At 53.1% G+C, this 21,501-nt stretch overlaps 6 protein-coding genes across 6 annotated transcripts; 4 read left to right on the plus strand and 2 right to left on the minus strand.

Annotated features, from left to right (window-relative positions):
* Positions 1-51: 51 nt before the first annotated feature.
* On the plus strand, positions 52-3,717 carry DSM5745_08783 (uncharacterized protein; the record flags this gene model as incomplete). Its single annotated transcript, XM_026750799.1, has 5 exons — positions 52-208; positions 270-309; positions 367-755; positions 803-3,441; positions 3,487-3,717. The coding sequence occupies 5 exons, from the start codon at positions 52-54 to the stop codon at positions 3,715-3,717; spliced, it is 3,456 nt and encodes a 1,151-aa protein (XP_026600812.1).
* Positions 3,718-4,295: 578 nt separating this feature from the next.
* On the plus strand, positions 4,296-5,432 carry DSM5745_08784 (alkene reductase; the record flags this gene model as incomplete). The annotated part of the gene is made up of 1 exon (XM_026750800.1): positions 4,296-5,432. The coding sequence occupies one exon, from the start codon at positions 4,296-4,298 to the stop codon at positions 5,430-5,432; it is 1,137 nt and encodes a 378-aa protein (XP_026600813.1).
* Positions 5,433-10,809: 5,377 nt separating this feature from the next.
* On the plus strand, positions 10,810-11,823 carry DSM5745_08785 (acetate uptake transporter family protein; the record flags this gene model as incomplete). The annotated part of the gene is made up of 3 exons (XM_026750801.1): positions 10,810-11,210; positions 11,276-11,444; positions 11,500-11,823. 3 exons carry the CDS (start codon positions 10,810-10,812, stop codon positions 11,821-11,823), a joined length of 894 nt encoding a protein of 297 aa, XP_026600814.1.
* Positions 11,824-13,285: 1,462 nt separating this feature from the next.
* DSM5745_08786 (uncharacterized protein) lies at positions 13,286-15,538 on the minus strand (the record flags this gene model as incomplete). Its single annotated transcript, XM_026750802.1, has 4 exons — positions 13,286-14,039; positions 14,089-14,204; positions 14,250-14,566; positions 14,614-15,538. The coding sequence occupies 4 exons, from the start codon at positions 15,536-15,538 to the stop codon at positions 13,286-13,288; spliced, it is 2,112 nt and encodes a 703-aa protein (XP_026600815.1).
* A 796-nt stretch (positions 15,539-16,334) lies between these two features.
* DSM5745_08787 (ENTH domain protein) lies at positions 16,335-18,383 on the minus strand (the record flags this gene model as incomplete). Its single annotated transcript, XM_026750803.1, has 5 exons — positions 16,335-17,572; positions 17,624-17,735; positions 17,786-17,976; positions 18,030-18,267; positions 18,336-18,383. The coding sequence occupies 5 exons, from the start codon at positions 18,381-18,383 to the stop codon at positions 16,335-16,337; spliced, it is 1,827 nt and encodes a 608-aa protein (XP_026600816.1).
* A 1,197-nt stretch (positions 18,384-19,580) lies between these two features.
* DSM5745_08788 (uncharacterized protein) lies at positions 19,581-21,320 on the plus strand (the record flags this gene model as incomplete). The annotated part of the gene is made up of 4 exons (XM_026750804.1): positions 19,581-19,991; positions 20,037-20,102; positions 20,147-20,290; positions 20,337-21,320. 4 exons carry the CDS (start codon positions 19,581-19,583, stop codon positions 21,318-21,320), a joined length of 1,605 nt encoding a protein of 534 aa, XP_026600817.1.
* Positions 21,321-21,501: the final 181 nt, after the last annotated feature.

The raw sequence follows: 21,501 nt of genomic DNA on the forward strand, positions 1-21,501 counted from the left end.
GAGTTGGGTAAAGATACGTAAGGTAGAGAGTAGAGACCGCAGAACAAAGCGATGGCAGAAGATTTGGCGCCAAACCCGATCGGGCGGGGCTCCGCGCGTCGAAAGTCCCGAAGTAAACGCTCCTCATCCTCCATCACAACAACTCCATCTTCCATCCTTCACCCAATCCTGAGCGTCAATCGGACGCGTCGCTGGGCGATGGCTTCCAGTATGTGCTTTCTTCCTGGCCTGCCTGTTGATCCCATCAAAGCTGACCATGTACGCGACAGACCGGATAGAGAAGCTGCAGATGCGGCAGCGCGGAGCAGGGTATGCGCCTTTCGATTAATTGCGTCCCGATGCGACAACTGACATGATTACTTACAGGACGCGCAAGATTAAGGAAGTTGATTTTGGGTTCTCCCTAGGCTTCGGACCGCCCGCCGAAGACTCCTCCCAAGCTGCGTCCCAGCCCGCCAACGGTGACCTCAACACAGCACCAGCACCAGCACCAGTACCACCGCCCCTTATCCTCGACGCTCCTCCCCTCGCTTCAGAGCCTACAACTACCTCTTCAGAGCCTTCAGCTACAGTGATACCTCAGGCTCGGTCAACACCATCACCTACTCGGATCAACGCTTATGCCGCATCGCAGAACCAGCTCCAACGGACTCCAGGTAGCGCGCGCAACAAGCTGCCACCCCGTCCATCGACCTTCGATATCCCTGCGGATAAAGAGTCAGAGCTGGAAAGAAGCAATAAGCGAAGGAAGATCGGTGGGTATTAGCTAATCGACCACGGACTATCTGCTAAGTATAACCAGATTCCCCCAAAGGCGACTCACCATCGATTGGCGCGCAACCCGAAGTACTGAACATCGACAATCCTCCGAATGATATTTCCGAGGAGTTATCTCTGTCATTAGATGAGAATAGAGCGATACCGATCCGGACCGTTCCCTCGAACCACGCACCCCTTTTAGACCAAGAACCTGCCGTCGAGGCTCCCTCCATCCCTACCATTGAACCAAATGAAAATCCACAAGAAGCTCAAAACGAGGCGAGTGGACATCCGGAGACGGGAGACACCACACGACCGGAAGCTCCGCACGTAGACGGCACGACATCACCAGTCTCGGATTCTTCCAAGAGCTCGGGCAGAAGGCGAAGGCAAAAAGGGCGGCGGTCGCCATCACAGAATGATATCGCGAACTTGGAGTCAACTGAGACTGTCGAGCATCAAGCTGTAGAAAATGAATTTGCCAAACCGCTTCCGTCCACGGAAGCCGTTGAAACAGCGCAAAACCGAATTTCTCACGAACCGGAGCCTCCAAGAACCCGAGACAAGCGAACGCGAAGCCGGACGCCAGCCTCGGCTTCCCCCGTAGTAGCAAAGAGATCACCAACGGAAGAGCCTGGTTCGGAACCTATCGAGGCGACGCAAGAACAACTGGATGAACCCCAACCCCCGGAGATCCGAGAGCAGCAAACGCGAAGCCAAATTCCAGCGTTATCACAGTCTTCCGCTGAGCCGGCCGCGTCTGACAGACAGTTGATTGAAGAAGCTGCCCTCGAGCCTGATGGAGTACCGCAAGAGGCCGAATCTCAAGAATCCGATGCCACAGGAACGCGAGAGAAGCCAACACGGAGCCAAATTCTAGCATCAGTACAACCTCCTGCCGAGGCCCCTCCGGCTGATGTAGCAAGAACCGAAGGCCCCGAGTCCGGAAACGTCGAGGCTTTGCTGGAGCCAGAAGCCCAAGGGCCTGATAATGCGGGACTTCGAGAGACACTAACGCGGAACCGAACTCCAGCATCGGTACAACCTCCCGCCGAGGCCCCTCCGGCTGATATAGCAACAACCGAAGGTGCCGAGTCCGGAACCGTTGACGCTTTGCTGGAGCCAGAAGCCCAATCGCCTGATAATGCGGGACCTCGAGAAAAACGAACGCGAAGCCGAACTCCGGCCATAGTACAACCTCCCGCTAAACCCCCTACGGCTGATGAAGCAACAACAAAAGTGGCGTCCTCTGAGGCTGTACCGAGCGTCATCGCAGGCAAAGGTATTCGTGGACGGAAAAAGAAGAATTTAGAACCTACGCATGGAATTGTTGTTACGAGGCCAGACTCTGCCAAGCCGACTGCTGCACGGGTGGAAACAGAAGTCGCCCCGGATGAGGCTATGGCTGAGCGTTCCGAATCGTCAGACCACCCGAATGAAATAGACAAAGGCAAAAAACGCGCTGGAAGACCCAAGAAACAGGCCCTGTCTCCGCAAGCTATTGAGGAACCCGTCACGAGCAAAAAGAAGAGGCAGCGCGAAGAACAAGTAGAGCTTGGCGAGCGGGTAGAGACAACCCCAGAGCAGGAACAGCCAGATGCAGATGTAGCTCGTGCCGGTAGAAGGAAGAAGCAACGAATAGAGCAGGAGCCGAGCCTAAGCGAGGATCGTGCTGAACCGGAGCCAGAGAGTGAAGGATCCCGGTTTGGCAAGCGGAGGAAAGGGCGCCAGGGTCACGAACCAACTCCGGAGGTTGAACGAGCAGAGCCGGATGCAGAAGCTCTGGCGAACAGAGCTGGTAGGAAGAAACGGCAACCACAAGAACGGCTTCCGGGGCAAGAACAATCAACACAAGAGTCAGATATTGATCGAGCCCGCGTCGGAGGAGGGAGGAAGCGGCGGGAGAAGCAGACGCCGACGACAGTACAGGAAGAACAGCCCGAGGCCGAGCCAGAAGATGTCGAGAGAGCGCGGGCCGATAAGGGGAAGAAACGACAAGAACGGGCACCGACTGCGGAGGAGGAGCAACGAGAGCCAGAAACAGAGATCGAACGAGAGCCCCGAGCTGGGCAACCTCCTACAGACACCGAACGCCGAGGCAAACCAACAACACAGCCCGATGAACCACCTCAAGAGAATGCTACAGAAGATCACCCCCAACCTAAGAAACGGAAGCCGCGACAACCGCGAGGAGAAACCGTGCCGGTCACGGTTCATCGACTGACGAACCCTGCATTGCTTGGCGGCGAGCCTCTTGAATCTTCCGATGAAGAGGATGCCGGCGCAGACGAGCCGTCAAGCAAACAACCCACTAAACTACCCAGCCGCGGTGGTGTCAACGCGGCGGACGTACTGGCCCAGATTTGCCGTGAAACACTCGAGAAGACCTTGACAACACTGAAAACCGGCATCGAGAACGAGGCCAACGCCACAAGACGCGCCGAGTGGACACTACGCAGAAAAGCGGTGGAAGCATACGGCGCGGAGCTAGAGGGGCGGCTCTTTGATCTAAGCGAGATGCTAGACAGCAACTTCATGCTCAGCGCCAAAGTCAAGAAGGCAAAGCGCAACATGCTGGACTTGCGAGGTCGTCTCGACCGCGTGCGCAGAGAGCGCGAGGCCGTCGCCCTGAGAATGGACGCCGTGCGAAGGGAGCATGCCAAGGAAGAGCAAGCTGGACTGGTAAGTTTCTTCATCGTCTATACTAGGAATAATCTAACGAATCAGGCGCGCTCTACAATCAACCACTCCCTACACAATCTCGACCTTGCCCTCGAACGCGGGCAGAATCGCACAACAGCGCAAGACGAATCGCTAACAGCCGGCCTGGAGTTTCGCCTTCGCAGCTTGGCACGGAACGTGAGCTCCAGTGTACCGGGCTCTTATGGGGGCATCTTGCACCAGATTAAGTCATTCAATGCGCAGCTTGAGGCTACGGCGCGGCGGTTAGAGGGATGAGATGTCATTGTTGAGATTAACTACGAATCTTGTTGTTACTACAGCGAATCTGGATAGATGTTTGATTAATGAGGAACGGCCGGTACCAATTCTCATCTGATATGTAAACGTGCACCTCTGTTAACTGTAACAGGATACTTCAGTCGGATTAAACGGCTTGAACTTGACGTGAAGTATGGTAAGGCAGAAATTCCCTGCCTCAGGCTTGCCACCACCGGAGACTTTCTTGCCTCTCGATTCATCCGAAGCCTGCCGATTGGCCCAGTGCCGGATATCCGCCCCTGACGATTAATTAGTCAGTCAGATCTTTATCGTGTCTCAGTGTCCCTGTTTTGTGCTTGCTAAGCGTCTCATTATCAAGCCATGGAATCTTCACGACCTAGAGTAAAGCGGGCCTTCCTCGGTGTTTTGGGTGGGTTTGTAGTACGTATAGGTAGTATAAAGGCCGCCGTGCCCTGCGCTGTTGATCTTCAGACTACTACGATTCAAGAAAACCGCAACCACAGCCCTCCTACACTCTCCTATACTCCTATCAACCTACTCTACTGCTGCTCCTCCAAGACACCACAATAATAAACATGGAGTCCTCTAAACTCTTCACGCCGCTCAAGGTGGGCTCCATCAACATCGCCCACCGCATCACCCTGCCACCAATGACCCGCTTCCGCGTCGACGACGGCCACATCCCGCAAGAGCAGGTGGCCGAGTACTACGCCCAGCGCGCCGCCGTCCCAGGCACCCTACTCATCACGGAAGCCACGCTGGTCTCGCCCCGACCAGGCGTGTACACGAACGTCCCCGGGCTCTGGAGCAAGGAGCAGATCGCGCAGTGGCGCAAGGTCACGGACGCCGTGCACGCAAAGGGCAGCTTCATCTACAACCAGCTCTGGGCGCTTGGGCGCGTCGCAGACCCCGAGGCAACGAGGAAGGAGAACGGGGCGGATGCGCGCGTCATGAGCAGCAGTGCGACGCCGCTTGATCCGAATGGGGAACCGCCCAAGGAGATGAGCGAGGAGGATATTGCCGGCGTGATTGCGGACTTTGCGAGCGCTGCGAAGAATGCGATTGAGGCGGGTTTTGACGGTGTAGAGATCCACGGTGCCAATGGGTATCTTGTTGATCAGTTTATTCAGAAGGCTGTCAATAAGCGCGGTGATCGCTGGGGTGGGAGCGTCGAGAACCGCGCGCGGTTCCCGCTCGAGGTGATCAAGGCTGTTGTCGAGGCGATTGGTGCGGAGCGCACGGCTATCCGGTACAGTCCCTGGAACAAGTTCCAGGGGATGGGCGTCGACTCGGATGAGGAGCTTATCGCGCAGTTCGGGTACTTGGCCAAGAAGACGGCGGAGTTCAAGCTTGCGTTTGTGCATCTTGTTGAGGCGCGGATTGCGGGGAATACGGAGACGGACGACACCGCTGGCCGGAATCTGCAGTTCTTCTTCGATGCGTATAACCGCGCCGGACCGATTATGGTTGCTGGAGGGTATGTGGGCGAGACTGCGCGCGAGGCTGCCGATGTGCAGTACAAGGACTATGATGTTATGATTGCCATTGGGAGGCCGTGGACTGCCAACCCAGATCTTCCTTTCAAGGTGAAGAAGGGGATTCCCTTGCGCCCCTATGAGCGGGAGCACTTCTACACCGTGCGCAGCCCCAAGGGATACATTGATTATGAGTTCAGCGAGGAGTTCAAGGCGTCTGCTGGTGCTCGGCTGTGATCTTGTTTTTGCATAGCGTGTGATTTGATTTGTTGTATAGACGCATAGATGTGTATAGACTATAATGCCATGTGATAACTATGAGTCCTTTCACGTCTTAGCAGCGATAGCATATGCCAGATATACTGGATACCATGCCTTTACAGTCTTCGAGTCTGCATTCGCCCATGAGCAGGTAGCTTGGCCAAGTACTGTTGGGTTCTTCATCCGTCAGTCCCTACCTAGTGGTCGAAGTTAGCGGTTCATGGCTACTGCCAAGTCCTAGGAATGATCCCGTTGACGGTGGTCCGCTACTATAGTTGTCCGCCTTTCTCGAAGAGATGAAGCATCCTCCAGAGAGTCTTTTGACATGAGATAATACTTCAGCTTGCCTCACATAAAACAGAGTCGAATAGCCGCCAAAGTTCCCTTGACATATCAAGTGAAGCTGATAAGAGTTCTCCGAAAACACTTGATAGCTTGGCCAGAAAGAGAAATTGGAGATGTAGCCAGCGCTGGTTACATCTACATCGGACAACAAGCATCATCTCATCTCTAACGAGACTACCTGTTAGCCATTATGGAAAGAGCTTACATGGTCCGCAGCTCCGCACGCAGAATACTCCGTAGGCAACGTCCGTGCACTCAACCATTGACTCAACAGCTCAACAATCGCACTGTTAGCCTCCGGAGTAGTATGGTAGTTTGTAGCCGTAGCGGTGAGCAAAGTCTAATGTTAGCTGGACCCCGGATTGACGATCGCCAGTGCCACATGAATAATGAGCTTGGCTACGCACGAGCATGTGGACTGTGGAGGGCAGGATCAGGGAAAACACCGTCATGATCGTCGGGGCAAACTTCAAAGGCACTCCGGTGCAGATCGTATGATGATGCATTATGCACTATCCTGTAGCTTCCTGAAATCGCCTACTCTGGTTGGCCGGAGTGAACGATACTCCGTAGGTAGTCCGTAAAATTCTCCGCGATGCTGGATGGCAGGCGCTATCGGACAGAGTTGAAACTATCCATTGCCATAGAGCGATAGTCGGCTTGCTTCCTGATGCCGAGATCAGAAAGTGGAGCCCAAGGCTCTTGGACATCGATAGCGTTATTCTCTCTAACGCCGTACATACCACCGTAGAATCTGGTGGCCGAAAAATTAGGCTGGAAGAGGCGAGATCTGAAGAAGTTGGTTTGAGCAGTTGCGTCAAACTCCAAGCCTCAAAGCATGGAATAAACAGGAACCTCCGCTCCGCCGACCCGGTAAGTAACGACCCAGGGTTGGATATGGGGGCTTGTTGAGGACTCCAGGCTCGTGGCGGCTGCAATTTCCCCAGAGCCTTATCCCAAGGACCAGGTTCAGATGGCGGGACTTCCTGCGAGTGTGAACGAAGCGCATCCTTCGTTCGGACCTGGTTTGCCTCTCGCCGAGTCGGTGGTGGGACTCGGCATTGGGGTCTGGAGTCTGGGGCGGAAGACCCGGATGAATGGATGGCGAATTGCATGCTCAGCAGCTTAAGATACGTTGCTGTGACGTTTTCCATGGTTGAGCAAGGCACATCTGCATCTTAACCACGAAGTAGGATCTGGTACCGATATTTGGTATGTGAATGCATTTTCAGGGCGGCATGCTTTTTTCGGGGTAGGATGCGACAATCAACTTTGACCTGACTTTTGATCTCCCTCATCCCGTGACCTGCCAGGGCGTCAAAGCCCAAACATACCGGTGTATCTGCAAATACCATGTGAACGAATCAGTTCTGCCCTTTCTGGCCACGTTCAGCGGCGCAATACTTGTGCTGGGCAAGATTAGGCTATAGCCGTAAGACATACGGAGTAGCCAGCAGTAAGACAGATCGAAGTAACGGGGCTTCTCCGGCGTGGATTGTCTGTTACACACTGTGGCGTAGCAGCCCTACAGAGCACCTCAAGCTCCGGGGTAGATCTTTAATGTGTTCGTCATTTGCGCCGATTCATCAAGTCGCTAGAGCGGCGAGCCTTGTGAAGCTGTGTCGAACTGACGATGGAGCTTACCCCACAAACAGTGGATATAGGCCGTCGCTGACTGACTCGTATAGCTATACGGCGTAACGGCACGTAGAAACTGAGTATGGGCCCATGGGTAGATACGTAGTTTCCCACTAGGTTGAGCTTCCTCCACGTGGGGTATATCCAAGCCGGGGAAGGACCAAGCCGGGGAAAAGGAAGTACTTGTTTACTGATTACCGATAACCGAAAGTGCTGGTGACGTTCAAGTAGTAGTTCTGTCAAAGAGACGACGACGAACAACGCTCGCCGGCCAACGGTGACAACAGGCCACAGCTCTCCGCACCCTCTTGCCTGACGCGATTAGGAATCAAGGGTTGCTGCCGACTTCCGGGTGCCACGGCCGATTGCCAGGATAGATATATCAGCTGTTGATAATTCGCTGGGATGCTGAATCCTCTAATGTCGAGACACGACAAAGAGCAGCTCGGTCACACCGGACATCCGCTTGAGATGCAGAATGAATGATTTTGTCCGTAGCAAGCTCGACCCCGAGACTGTACAAGCCGCTATCGTGTATTTTGTACCTTCTTGTGCGATGCCTTCGAATCAAGCATTGCTTCCAAGGGTTGATATATTAATAACCCGAGAGGCAACCGATGGCTGCAGTGTCACCGTTAGGTCAGCCTAGCTATAGAGAATTCGCACCAATCAATACACTCCGCAACGCATAGCACAGACGCTCTAGCGTAACCCGTAAATAATGGCAGCAGGGATGAGGTTGGCCAAGAACGAGCTACGTATCAACTTCTCCATGACTTGCTAGTAGGGAGGATGACTGCACGGATGAGTTCTCTCGCATCACGCCGGATGCGGAACGGAGGCAGTTCAACGAGCAGGCCACATAGTTGCCTTTGCGCATGCTCGGAGTTTCAGTTGACGAGCAGCATATCGGGCCAGGACCGTATTAGACTTTGATTTTCATGCAAGGTCCCTAGTAGTTGGCCGCTAAACGAATGAGGATAGACTCGCTGTTTCACAGAGAAATTGCGCCACTGTAGTACGAGCAAGGACATTGCCGTAGTATAAAATAGCGTGGCCGAACTCAGGAGTCAGGAGCTATATAAGGCTGAGTATCGTTGTTAAACAATTATTTGATGATACCACGGCGACTGACAAGATATTGTTGTATCTTGCAGCACGAGCGCCGTGACGGCAACAATCTGCCAAACTGCCAGCGATCTTGGGCTCCTGTCAAACTGTCACAGTTTCAAGCTAGTCGAGATAGTCTACAACAAAGTCGGACGGGAACTCGATGGGATGTTGGAACCCCTTCGCAAATGAAACCGTAATCTTATTTTGTCCGCGGCGCGCCGGCGCTGTCGCATACTCCCGCTGGATCGGCTAGCGAGGATTAAGATTCTGCACCATGGAACGTCAAGTCGACCAGAACCAGACAATCGCCAGAGTGACCAGGCGAATTTGTGCGTAAAGAACCCGCATACTAGCCTTGCCATAGCCACGCTGACACTGGACAGCCTCCCGTCCGGTCGGCGACTAATTTCTGGCCCCGGTTCCTACGGAGCCGCGTTGCGTCTGGACTTTTGGAAAGTGGATTGATTCGCCTGCGCCGTCTCACTCTCAAGCACAGAAGGAGTTTGAACTGCATCAAATTGCGCCGGCCGATCTCTCGGAAGAACATGAACGCGCAAGACGGCATTGTTGTTTTGTTTCGATCATCGACGCGGGACGGCGGCAGTATCCATCTGCCGGCCGACTGCAAATCTGCGAGATTTTCTCAACTGCCATCGGGTTCAAGCTTTTGGGTTAGCGTAGGGATATACCGAGGTTGAAGAGCGAGACCCACGCAGCTAGCCATGGCCATCGTCAGCAAATCGAGTTCTCAGTTCCCACAGCTTCCCAAATTAACCGATTCTCCGGCCGTCCGTGGCATCAGAAATTAGCTTGTTCCAAAGCTGCTTGCAGGCTGTCAACAGACTCCGGGATCGGAGGGCCCTGCATGAGCATGATTGCAAGTGCATCCAACCAGGCCATCAAGAGAGCACGACTTGGAGAGCTTGTGGATCGGCGTTGCGGAGAGAGCTAGCTCTGTAGAAATTCAAAATCAATGACGGGCGAGCGGGTCACGGGAAGCTGACTAAGACTTAGTATACGTATTGCACTGGTACGCGGAAGCCCCGGCTGTCTGAGATCATGAGACCCCTTCTTACAAAGAATGCTATTCTCAGCTACGTAACAGAATAAGCCCTGTTAAGAGTAAGACTCGTAGGACAAGGATTTCCCGTCAGCACAGGCGCAGAGGCGTCCGTAGTCGATAGTGGCGTACGGTAAGCGAAGGTTACAGGGCGTCATGGCTCATGGCAATCCTTAGCCAGCCAACCATGAATCCTGGTAGCAAATGGCAACTCTTGTTATTGGCCAAGCCCCGGATATCCCCCACCAAGGCCTTCTCCGCTCTGTGTCCGGGGTTCGTATCCAGTGGTAATGGCTGGTATCGTGGTATACCCAAGTTCAAGTCGCCCAACCATTCTTCAAGTGCTCAATCACTGACCAGTAACTGAGTGACCTGCCACTTTCAGTATTCAGGGTCGCCATGATTTGCAACTGCCAATTCCCTTCGCCCTTGCCCCCGCTGATTTCTCCGCACTCTGTCTGTTGGGGTTGAGGAGGATTCGCCCACGGTTCCGGGGACTTCTGCTGCCTATATCTATCCCTGCTGCTCTCGTGCAGTTCGGCTTCTCATCTCCAGCTCACTGTCTCTGAGTCTCAAGAGTTCTATTGTCACTATATCGACGATCGCAAAGTTCAGCTAAACGCTGCTAAACCGCCCGGCGCGACTCTAAGCGTCCCCAGTCATCCCTTTTGTGGATAGAAACCGGTCCATCGCACGCACATCAATTCTCATCCCAGACCCTCGCCTCCACTTCGAGCAAGTCAATTCTCGCTGGATTATTTCCACGCTTTTTTTTCCATTTTCACCGGAGAATAATTCAAATCAAAACAAAACGGAAGGCGAGCTAGCTGATCAACTAACGGTGCTTCCTCCCTGTTTGGGTAAGTTGCTGCCAACCTGCGTTCGTCCGGCCTGTCGTCCATCCAGCCCATGCATACTTATTGCCTCTCCTCCCTGCTCTATCTGCTTGCTTGCTTCTCTCCCCATCTTCCTTGTTCTCTTTTCCCCAGGTCTTCAACAAGTTTGACAAGTGCTCTTGTTTGACCCGCCCCAGCTGTGCTGTGTGCCACTTTTTTCTCCTTACCTTATTTTTTCTTCGAGCCGAGCCTCGACTTTACCCTCTCCAGCTAGCTGGATTTGCCTGAAAAATCGACAAAACAAAAAAAAAGAAAAATTCAAAAAACTGACCTCGAGAAGATCAATCGCATAAATATCATCATGTCTGCCGAACAGAATCACGGACTCGAGAAGGATGTCGGTGCCCCTGCTGCCCCTGCTCCCGCGGCCCCCAATGCGCCTATGGGAGTCAACGGCGGTCTTCCTGGCGGCATGACTGCTGAGGAGCACCGATCGCGCTTTGGCTACGGTCCCCTGTCGCACGTCAACACCCAGGAGGCTGTTCTTCGCCCATTCGGTGGTGAGTTCCAGCCCGGTCTGTACAAGTCGGTCGAGACGCGCAAGTTCGCCAACCCAGCTCCGCTTGGTCTGTGTGCTTTCGCCTTGACCACTTTCGTCCTGAGCTGTATCAACATGGGAGCGCGGGATATCAGTGCACCCAACATTGTCATCGCCTTGGCTTTTGGTTATGGTGGTCTCGTCCAGCTGCTTGCTGGCATGTGGTAAGTGCTGCCTTTCGTGCCGCGCTGGACCGGTAGACAGAAAGCTAACCATGCGCTTCGCATAGGGAAATGGCTATTGGAAACACTTTTGGTGCCACTGCTCTGTCCTCTTATGGTGGCTTTTGGCTCGCCTTTGCCATTGTCCTCACTCCCGGTGGTTTCAACATCCAGAGCGCTCTCACGGAAAATGGCGATGAGACGATGTTCTACAACTCGTTCGGATTGTTCCTGATGGTAAGTGCTTTGGACAGATGTAATCGCGAGCGATCGGCGCTGACAGAACTCTCAGGGCTGGTTCATCTTCACCACCATCATGCTCTTCTGCACCCTGCGATCAACCGTCGCCTTCTTCTCCCTGTTCTTTTTCCTGGACATCACCTTCCTGCTCCTCGGTGTCGGTTACATCCAGCGTAACGATGCTGGTGTCCCCAACCCTCCCGTTATCAAGGCCGGCGGTTTCTTCGGTCTTCTGGCTGCCTTTGCTGCTTGGTATAACGCCCTCGCCGGTATTGCCGACAGCAGCAACAGCTTCTTCGTCATCCCCGTCGCCCACTTCCCGTGGTCGCCGACCGGCCGTGCTCGTCGCGACAAGACCGAGCGCGAGACTGTCTAAATCTTTCACAATTCAGACAACGAATAGTCCAGGTAGCGAGAGTTATCTGGCGCGTGAAGGACAGTCTCAACTTGCAGATATAGTATAGACTGCAATATGATCCCCAGATACCCGATCGTAAGATCATCGTTGCGAGAGGGCCGTTGTTTTGGTTATGGATACCGATATATGGGGTCGACGTGCTCAGCAACGAGGAAATGGTCTTGCGGTATATGACGTTTTTTCTTTGTGGTTTCCTATCCGATGCCGTTAATATTTTTGATTAGTCTTAGTTCAGTTTAATGAAATTGTGATGATTCAAGACAAACCTGATCCAATGCCTCCTGTTCTTCCGATGACCTCCATGGCTTGCCTTCAGCTTATCTGAGCCTGCGACTCCTTCGCCTCAAGTACTGTGGTATGCAAGTAAGTTGCAATCTTGACCAGTCAGTGTCACAGTTAGTACAGCAGATCAAGTGGGTTGCGGGTTGCATGAAGAACTTGGAAGCCGAGTTCTGTGCCCCTTGCGGGCGCGAGAACAGAGGCCCCAGTGGTCACTGTCCAAAGTGACCAAGGTTCTTCCCACATGAATGAAGCATCTCCATCAACGAAGGTACCTAAACAGAGGTATACCCTGTCTTGAGTGCAGCCATGATAAGAAACAAGAATAGCATGCGAAAGACAAGCGCATCCAAGTCCTAGATATGAAACTGGGTACGTTCTGCACGCGAGGGATCCAAGAGATAAAGAGAGAAAATAATAGCGCGCGAAGGAGCGAAGGGGTAAACTAGACTAGATATATGTCTCTCCAAAATTTCCCGCGGTGGGGATACATCGGGCTTTTCTCGGTGCCTGGTCGTTAGTCGTTAGTAGTGAGGCATTTGCCTGCCAAGTTGGTGATGTGATGTGTCTGCGGGAGAAACTCGGTCGGGGCAAGCTCGGGCTTGACCTGAGTCTCGACTCCATCCGACATCGCGGCATGGGACGGATGGTGCCGGGGGCTACGGAGTGCTAAAAGGGGACTTGTTGGATGGCACCTGTCAGACTGACTCGGTTCACTGTTCTAGCTGCTTTTATGTTGTTATCCTCGAGGGTCTCATGCCTGTCTTTGGCCGTATGTCTATATGCTGGAGTAGTAGAGTTGAAGGAAAAAAAGTGTTGACGGGGCGGGACGGGATGCCGAGCTGCCATGTCAGACTCAGGTCCGAGCCAGCTCCGACTGGGCTGATGTGCAGGGTAGCTGATCAGTCCACGGCTGCAGGAGCAAGCTTGGCTGTTCTGGGCCGTGCAGACACCGACGGGTCTAATTTCAAGCTTGCTGGAGAATTATTGACTGATCATCTTGCTGATTTTTGATCAGAATCATACACCATATATTAATGTTTTGTGATGCCGGGGGTATATAGGTATATTCATCACGACATGGCTCATCTCATGTACCATGCCTCATTAGCTAGATAGATACAATATATATAGAATCATCTCAATTACTGTTTATACAATGCGGGTGCGGAGCCGGCGTCGTTTGGAGTTCGTCCCACAACGACCGCAGCGGGCCTAGGTAGCACCGGTCGACGTAAAAGTAGCCAAACAGAATGGCACGAAGCTCCTGCCACGACTGGACGCCCTGGAGGCGCACTGCAGATGCGAGCTCGTTGACGAAGAAATTCCGCTGCTGTGGCATCCTGCTGCTGCACGCGCCGACGAAAAGCAGCCATATCAGCAGACCCCGGCATAGGTGGTAGCACCCCGCGCGGATGGTAGACTCGAGAGCCATCTGCAAAGCTATGATCGGCTTGGGGAAGACCGGCGCGATCTGCGGGTAGAAGTCCCAGATAGCAGTGTTGTGGAACAACAGGCACGCCAAGCGGACGCAGCCCTCGATCGATGCGTCCCCCTTTACTTCGCCTGACGCCGTGTATCGGTCGCTGTGGAGTGCGTACTCCACGTAAAGCACCTCGGTGTTGTAGTAGCACTCAGTTTCTTCGTCAAAGTCCTGTTCTTGTGGACCACCCTTGACCCATTCCGCATACCAAACGAGATCGGTCAGGTCGTAGATAATCTGGGACATGACATCACTAAAGATGCCGGGTATCTGAATCAAGCTCACCAAGCTAGATGCGGTCGATTCCAGCTCTTTAGTCGGAGGGGTGATAGTGAAGTTCTTTGGCCGGGCATAGCGGACAAACGGGAATATGGGTTTGGTCAAGGACATGCATGCGACACGAATATCGGTCCTGCTAAAGGTCAGTACACTTCCGGCGAGAATATTGGGACAAGACTGACCATGAAATTTGGAATCGAACATCGTCAGCGACATCTGCAAAACTAACCCTCATCCCAACCATCTGTCTTAACCCGGCGAGATGAATCTTGAGATAGTCGGGATCGCCGGTTGCAATCTGTGCCGGTCAGCTGGATCTTAGCAAGCGCGCGGAGTGTCATACCTCAACCGTCAATAAGACAGACACCGCAGCAATCAGCTCGTCGCTAGCGGCCTTAATGGGGTCTGATAAACCCTCATTGACTAGCCGGATAGTTTCACCACGGTGATGGAATGTGTCGAGAAGTAGCACGCTCGAGCTTTTCTTCTCGTCTGTCAATGGAAACTCGCCGGATTCGAGGGCGGAATTCGTCGCGGCGACACAAATACAAGCATGCAATGAGGCAGGATCGTGGGACACAAGAGAGGCCCAATGGGCCTCTAACTTGGCACCATACCGACGTTGTAACGGATATGCAAGTCGGGTCAGTTTGCATAAGACTATCGTCGTTAGCACAGTACAGCCGATTGTGTATGTACGTTCTTACAGTGTTGTAAATGCCGGTACATGCGCTCCGAAAGAGGAGTATGCATCGTGCTGAAAGGATCACTCGTCCCTTGCCCTACATATGTGTACGGTGAGGGATCCTGGATAACGGCAAGAGCCTGACTCTCAGGCTGCACCCCGTAGTTGTCGACAGGAGCCTCGGATACAATAGGATAATTGTGAACCACCTCAACATGCCCCGGCTCTTCTTCTTTTATAGGTTGGTTCTCGGGAGACGGTGATTTCGACGACGAGGACGACGGGGAGTAATGTTGAGCAGGGAGCGGTGTGCTTCGTGATGTCTTGCGGGAAGTCTGTCGAGCTGCTTCGGCAGGAGATGCGGTCTCGGTGGTACTGGCAGCAGTCGTCGAGCTGGAGGCAGCCGTTTCCGCGGGCTGGTATGCGAGGTGCTTCCAGGCCTTGCTCTTGTATCGTTTATTCGTCTCGAGTCTCTTCTTGCGGTTGTGCTCGGACATGACATGGGACCGGATGAGTTTCAGCGTTTCCTCGCGAGTGCCCTCCGCGACCGACTGCGGGTCGTTATGGACCCAAAAGAGGGTCGAACGACCCTGCGACGCATTGCCCTGCTTCCGAGGCTTGCGGACTTTGGTCACAGCGGCTTTCCCTGAGCCCCGACCCGAGTCGCCAGCGACCGGTGGTTGTGCGGCATGAATCGCGTCGGGGACGCCGGCTGTTGGCGGCGGAGCATAGGCGGGCAGGGGCAGCTGCGGCGGCGTGGAGGAGGGCGGAGATACCGAGTGAGGCGGCGGATAATGGTGATGGTGGTAGTTCTGGGCTATAGCCGGGGTATTATTATTGTCGTGAGCCCAGGGGGCTGGCCGGGAGACGACAGGGAAGAAGGGGAGAGAGTGGTCGGCGACCGGAGGATGAGCCGTGGAGGGAGGAAGGGAGTTCTTGGCGTCCATCGCACAGGCGCAGCAGTTCACAGATCTCGCTGGCGATCTTCATGGGCACTCATTATTTTCCTGGATGGGCAGCTGGCAGGGGCAAGGCGAGCGGAGAATGGGGGGAGAGGTGAAGGAGCAGCTGGAGGAAAAGCTGAATGGTCAGCGCACTGCCCCTATCAGGAAAAGCCCATGTTCTTGCGACACGGGTCTCGATGGCAGTGGACACGCAGGGCTGGGCGTTGTATTGAGGAATGTAACGAAGGAGAAGACGCGAGAGAGGGAAGAATTGGTTGTCCCTGTCGTCGAGTCTTAGTCTTCTTAGTGCAAGAGGCTAAGATGGAGCACAAAGTAATGAATCTGGACAGAGCAGCGTCCGGAAGGGACTTGCCAGGCCATCGGACACGAGAGTCAGCATATCCGAATCCTGCTTTTCACCTCGCTTTTCTCGTTCTCGCTTTTCTCCTCTTCTTCAGGCCCATTTGCAGCCAATCAAGCAGCCGGCAGCCATGTTCTGGATCTCGGATGCTGCGGCTGCCGGCGTCCGGGTGGAGCTCGGTTCCCGTGGATAAACGATAACGCTCCTAGATCGCTCGGGTATATCTTCCTCCCATATGGCCTCCTTGCGTGTCTTTGTTTATTTATGAGACAGTTGTATTCGCTATTACTACATCGTGCGCCCGCGCTGCGAGCTGTATGAAATTCAATGATAGAATGGTAACAATGGCAGGAGAATAGTGATAAAATTAGAGATAACGACGCATAGAGATAACACGAGTCGCGAGGTGCCGCCGCCATCCGGAAAGCTAGACGAGCGTCACGAAAATCCAGGGCGTGGAAACACAGAGATCGTATCCAACTGCTCCAATCCGCCCATAGTGCCCTGTTGTCCGTTGGTTGTCTGCCACCCTTGACCTTGTTGTACAAGCGCGCTCTGTCGGAACGGATTTGTACTCCCTGTAGGCGTAGGCCGAAGGGTCGCGGCAGAAGGCTGCAATCCCTGAGATTGCTGCGGTGGGACAGATGAGCTTCGAGCGAAAGGATTCGTCCCCGTCCGCTGGGGCTGAAGAGCCGCTGGCTGCTGGGGTGGCTGAGACTGTTGAAGAGCCTGGGGAAACGGCTCGGGAGGGCTAGGGGTAAAAGATGGGTTGGCAGTGGATAGCCGCTTCGCAAAGGGATTTGTGTTCTGGCGGTTCATGGGCGATGGTGGTACACTCGAACCCGTCTGGGTGTTCATCAGCATTGATTGCCTGAAGGGATTAGTTGTCTGCGGTTGAAGGGTAGCCGGTGACGGCTGCTGCTGCGGAAATGCCGCGACATTGTTCTGCGGGATTGGTGGAAGTTGCGATTGGAATCCTTGAGCCTGAGCTTGCGGTGTATAGCCACCAAATCCGGCACCAGTTGGGGTCGATTGAAGGGGCGCAGGCACTTGCTGTTGACCAAACTGGCCAATATTCTGTGCTGTAAATGGTCCTCCAAATGGTGCCTGCTGCCCGAATCCAGTAGGTTGCTGACCGAACTCGGCGGGCTGGGGTTGTTGCTGGAACCCTGTCTGTTGTGGGTAGAATGAGGGCTGTTGTCCAGGAAAGCCAGTCTGTTGAAACTGCATGCCTTGTGGCTGCTGCGGTTGTTGCTGGAATTGAGCTGGCTGAGCCGGCTCAATGGAGTCGAAGAAGTCTATAAGGTTCGATGGTGCCGCCCTCGGTTGGGGGCTGGGCTCCGTCTTTGGTCGAGGAGGCGTAGGGTTCGCGTTGCTGGCGGGCTTATCACCAGTCGTCGATGCTGCTGCGAAGGCACTGCTGCTTCCACCTTTCCCTTTCCGCGCAAGATATTCTCTCCGGCGCTGATTAAAGTCCGGATCGTTCAGGTCGTCCTCAAGGAGACGTGTTAGATCAGTGGACGCGTGCTTCAACTTGGGTATTTCTAGCCTTGTCGCTGATTCGAAATGTCGAGCGACTCCCAGAAACTTGACGACCTCTTCTGTTTGCGCGGTGAAAGTCTTGTAAATATCCAGCGCGCGTTCGCTATCGGGGCGCGACATTTCAAAGTAATGTTCTATCCGCCATTAGTGATAACTGCCCAAATATTGCGGTATGCCTAGCCTACCTAGGACATTGATAGTTCCCTCATTCATGACCGAGTATAGAGTTAAGAGGTCCAATGTAAGAAGACGGAATGCCGTCAAACTTATTTCGTTTTCGACTTCATCGGTTAAGAACTGATACTCGTCAGCCACAGCCCAACGACAGGTAGATATATGGTACGAACATCGCATCTCAGGAGCTCTTTGATCTGTCTTTGAACAACTTCGGTTTCTCGCAACAGACCCTTTTCAACGGTAAGCCGTTTCATCCGACCCTGTCCGCTCCGTACGTAATCTGTCTTTGTCTGCTCGAATGCTTTTGCGCGGGCAAGAAGGTACTGGGAGTATCGTCGGATATTGCGCCCTTGCGGTTGAACTGCGTCACATAGTGATTAGCATTGTAACAGCCAAATATCCTGGCGAGCCCACCCTCTGATAACCCGTGGACGGCGATTTTCCTTGGATTCTCCGCCATGTATTGTAGCGTGGCGTCCAACTGGCCCTCGCGGATCATAAAGTGAATCACGATGAGGGCCTTGAATGCGATCGTCCATGTCGTGTCGCGAACCCGAAGATGCAGTGTCCGGAATATCTCGGCGACTCCAGCTTCGCCTGTATGCGTCGCTACTAGGATGTGTTCGATGTATTTTGACTTAGGGGCGGCAAGCTACAAAAGGAAAACAGACTATCAGCATCCCGCAGGCAAATAAAGGCGCAAGCAGAATCCCTACTGACTTTGACCTTGGTGGCCCCTTTAACCGACTTCTCAAAGTTTTGGGCCATTGTCGAGGTTGTCTGGGGTCTCTAGAGTTGCGACGGGATTGCGAGAGTATCGTAGCGCAAGCTTGGGCAATTTCCGGGTGCTAGCAAAGCCAAGTGACAGAAGAGTTTGGCAATGACTACTGTAGACTGTGGATTGTTTCGTTTGCGCCAGCTCCAATTGAAGTCATGGTGGATTAAGCCATCCCGAGAAACGTGGATCAGGGGAGCAAAAACGACAGGTAGGGACAGCTCGTGTGTGATCGGTCCAGCCGGGAATACCGATGTAATAATGTACTGTATCGTAGAACCGTCCGATCGACTGGGCAGGTGGATTGGGCGAAGTTCGCAAACCGGAGCGGTCGTGTCGTGGGGGGTGAAAGCGAGGAGCATCACGACAACAGGCCCAAGTCCGACGCCGCCTTCTTCGGTTTGGCTGCCTAAGCTCCACATCGTCTCAGGCACTCTACAAGATGACAACCTTGAACCACAACAATTGATACTGTGGAAAGCCAGTCAACGCTTACTGAGCTTGTGGTCTATAACTCAATTGTCATTTTCCAGTTCCTCCAATGCTAAGGCGTGTTTCTCTTAATCACCCAATAACTTGTCAGCAGATGTATATATGGGGTGAAAGTGAAAGATGAATAACCTCACTTACAGCTCAACCATGTTACCTCTTGAGTTATACATCGTCTTTCCATGGATTGGCACCAACAAGCTCGCAGATATAGGCTCTGCCTCGAATATCGCAGACAGAGGCCTATTGCTTATCTGCTCAAAGAACTAGAATGCCGATGACCATGATATCTTTTAACATCTTTCAACACGAGATGGGTTGAGAGGAAAAGCCCCTCGTCTATGAGATCAAAAGGTCTTCTCCTCTCTCCAATATATCTGCAGATTCCACTCAGGACCAAGTAACTTTTGTGTTGATGACTGCCTATGCTCCTTTCTCCTGGTCCTTCCTCATCTCTCCTTAATGCCTTCGAACTGCCTTCCCCTCTCTGCATTCCCTATCCGCAGATACCCCTCAAGTAACTCTTGTGTTGTCGACTGCCTACGCTCGTTTCTCCTTGTCTTTTCTTATTTCTTCTTCTTTCCACTCCAACCTTTCAATTACGCCTTCGAACTGCCTTCTCCCTTCCCTTTACCTAGGAATTCGTGTCTATACATTGCCTTCTCCCCAGTGAAGCTTCTGTTGCTTGACGACTCCAGACCATGGCGCTCAATGCCCTTGACATGCGCACCAGGGCACCGAGACTGAGATGGTCCTCGGAAACGAGGAAGTTCTTGTGCTGTCTGGTCAAGTATTTTGACAAGGATAACTCTGGCTTCCAAGCCGTGTTCAATGCTCGTTTTAGAAAAGAGCTTACCGAGTCTGGCTTCAAGGAGGAAGAGTTTATCAAGTGGGACACACTCAATAGCCAGTGGGCAGATATGAAGTTCAAGAAAGACTCCATTTGGAAGGACATACACCAGTCAGATTCTAGTCCCGAGGCGTGGCTGCCTTACATTAAAACGATTGAAGACACTGCAGCCTCGATCGGTCAGCATCTAGACAGGAAATTGCTCATCAGTGTCGAAACTTCGGAGTTTACTTACCAGACTCCCGTCCCTCGTGCAGAGACAGTAAGTAACTGAGACGTTTTGACACTTGATATCTAACTGTCTTAGGACGCCGAAAGACAGCTGTTCCAGGCGGAAATTTCCATCGAGCCCCCTCGCGTTCATGCAGACCCTGTACGTGGATGAGCTCTATTGCTGGCTAAGACTAACTGTTCTAGGTGCAGGATTTAGCCAACGATCCCTTTGAAAACACCACTTTGCAGCAAAAGGATACCAAACACGCATTAAGCCAGCCCGAGCCTGTGCCGCTTTGCAGGCCTGGAACCAAGTGTTATTGGTGCGATATCGAAAGTCTCAACGAAGTGAGTGTCGGTAGAATTCAGTAACCTTCACCGCTGACTTTTGTAGAAAGCAATCAACGGGGCAGGTGGCACGCAGCTTCCTCCGCTGCTATACCGGTGGTGGAACGTCAAGTCACAAGGGCTCAATTTGGAGAACTCATTCGTCGCCGGAATGTTTGCAAGCCTGCTCGAGGGCTATTTTGAACCAGACACGATCACCGAGGATGAGTTTGATAACCTCTTTGAAAGTCACATTCGGCGCAAGCAATTACCGTCTCCCTTCATTTCAACCTTTCAATCCATGCTTGCACCGGTGCACCGGGGACTGAGGGAGGGAAAAGGCGCCTCAATAGCCATATTCGACTCGAGAAGAATAACGTCTAAGGTCTATTCTGCCCGCAGCTTTGTCGAAAAGCACAAGCTAAGGGGCAAAATAGGGCGGACTTACCATGGTGGCGGGGAGTACTTGATATGGGGTTGGATCAACAATGCTGTTATTTGTAGCTTTGAGGTTGCTACAATTCTTTCTATTGCTGCTCAGCATCAAGATATCCACGAATTCTTGCAACTGGACCTGATTTCCAGCTTTCCTAGAGCCAGATGGCCCCTACACCAGGCCATGGCCAAAGGTGCTTTATTCTTGGACAAGCAGGCGGGAGCTACGGTTGGAAAACTTCTGTCCCTTTTGGAAGTCCCGCAGGAATTCTGCCGCACCGTCAGTGAAGGAATTGCATATTCGTGGAGGATGAAAAATAAGCACATCCCTTGGGGAGACTTCTTCTATGGCGTTGAGCTCGGTTACAGGGGCGAACCGGTCATGGCCGCATTACGCACGCCTGAGAACACCCCTGAGTCAAATGGCGGCATCCCTTGCGGTAGATTTGACTCCGAGTTTGAGATAATTGACCTATCATCTGATGACGAGGGCAACGGGTCGGACGCCACTACTGACTACCCGGACAAAGACAACGAGCACGACAAAGACGTGGTCGAGCCTATGGACGAAAGTCGAAACGCCGTCGCCATCTCCCCGGCGCGGCGGGAATGCTAACCTTTCTTGCACGAGATTGGACGATGCTCTGGGAGCACAGCTTTCGAATACTCAATTTACCTTGATCACCATTGACAGTTCCGATGAGGAGATGGTTGACGCGGAGCCTAGCTTTGCCAAGGACATGGTTGAACAGGATCCGGGAACAGCCGATATGTTTGCAATTGACCGGGCCCGCGTG

The sequence above is a fragment of the Aspergillus mulundensis genome (assembly GCF_003369625.1).
Source record: "Aspergillus mulundensis strain DSM 5745 chromosome Unknown scaffold_10, whole genome shotgun sequence".
NCBI classification, from domain to species: Eukaryota; Fungi; Ascomycota; class Eurotiomycetes; order Eurotiales; family Aspergillaceae; genus Aspergillus; species Aspergillus mulundensis.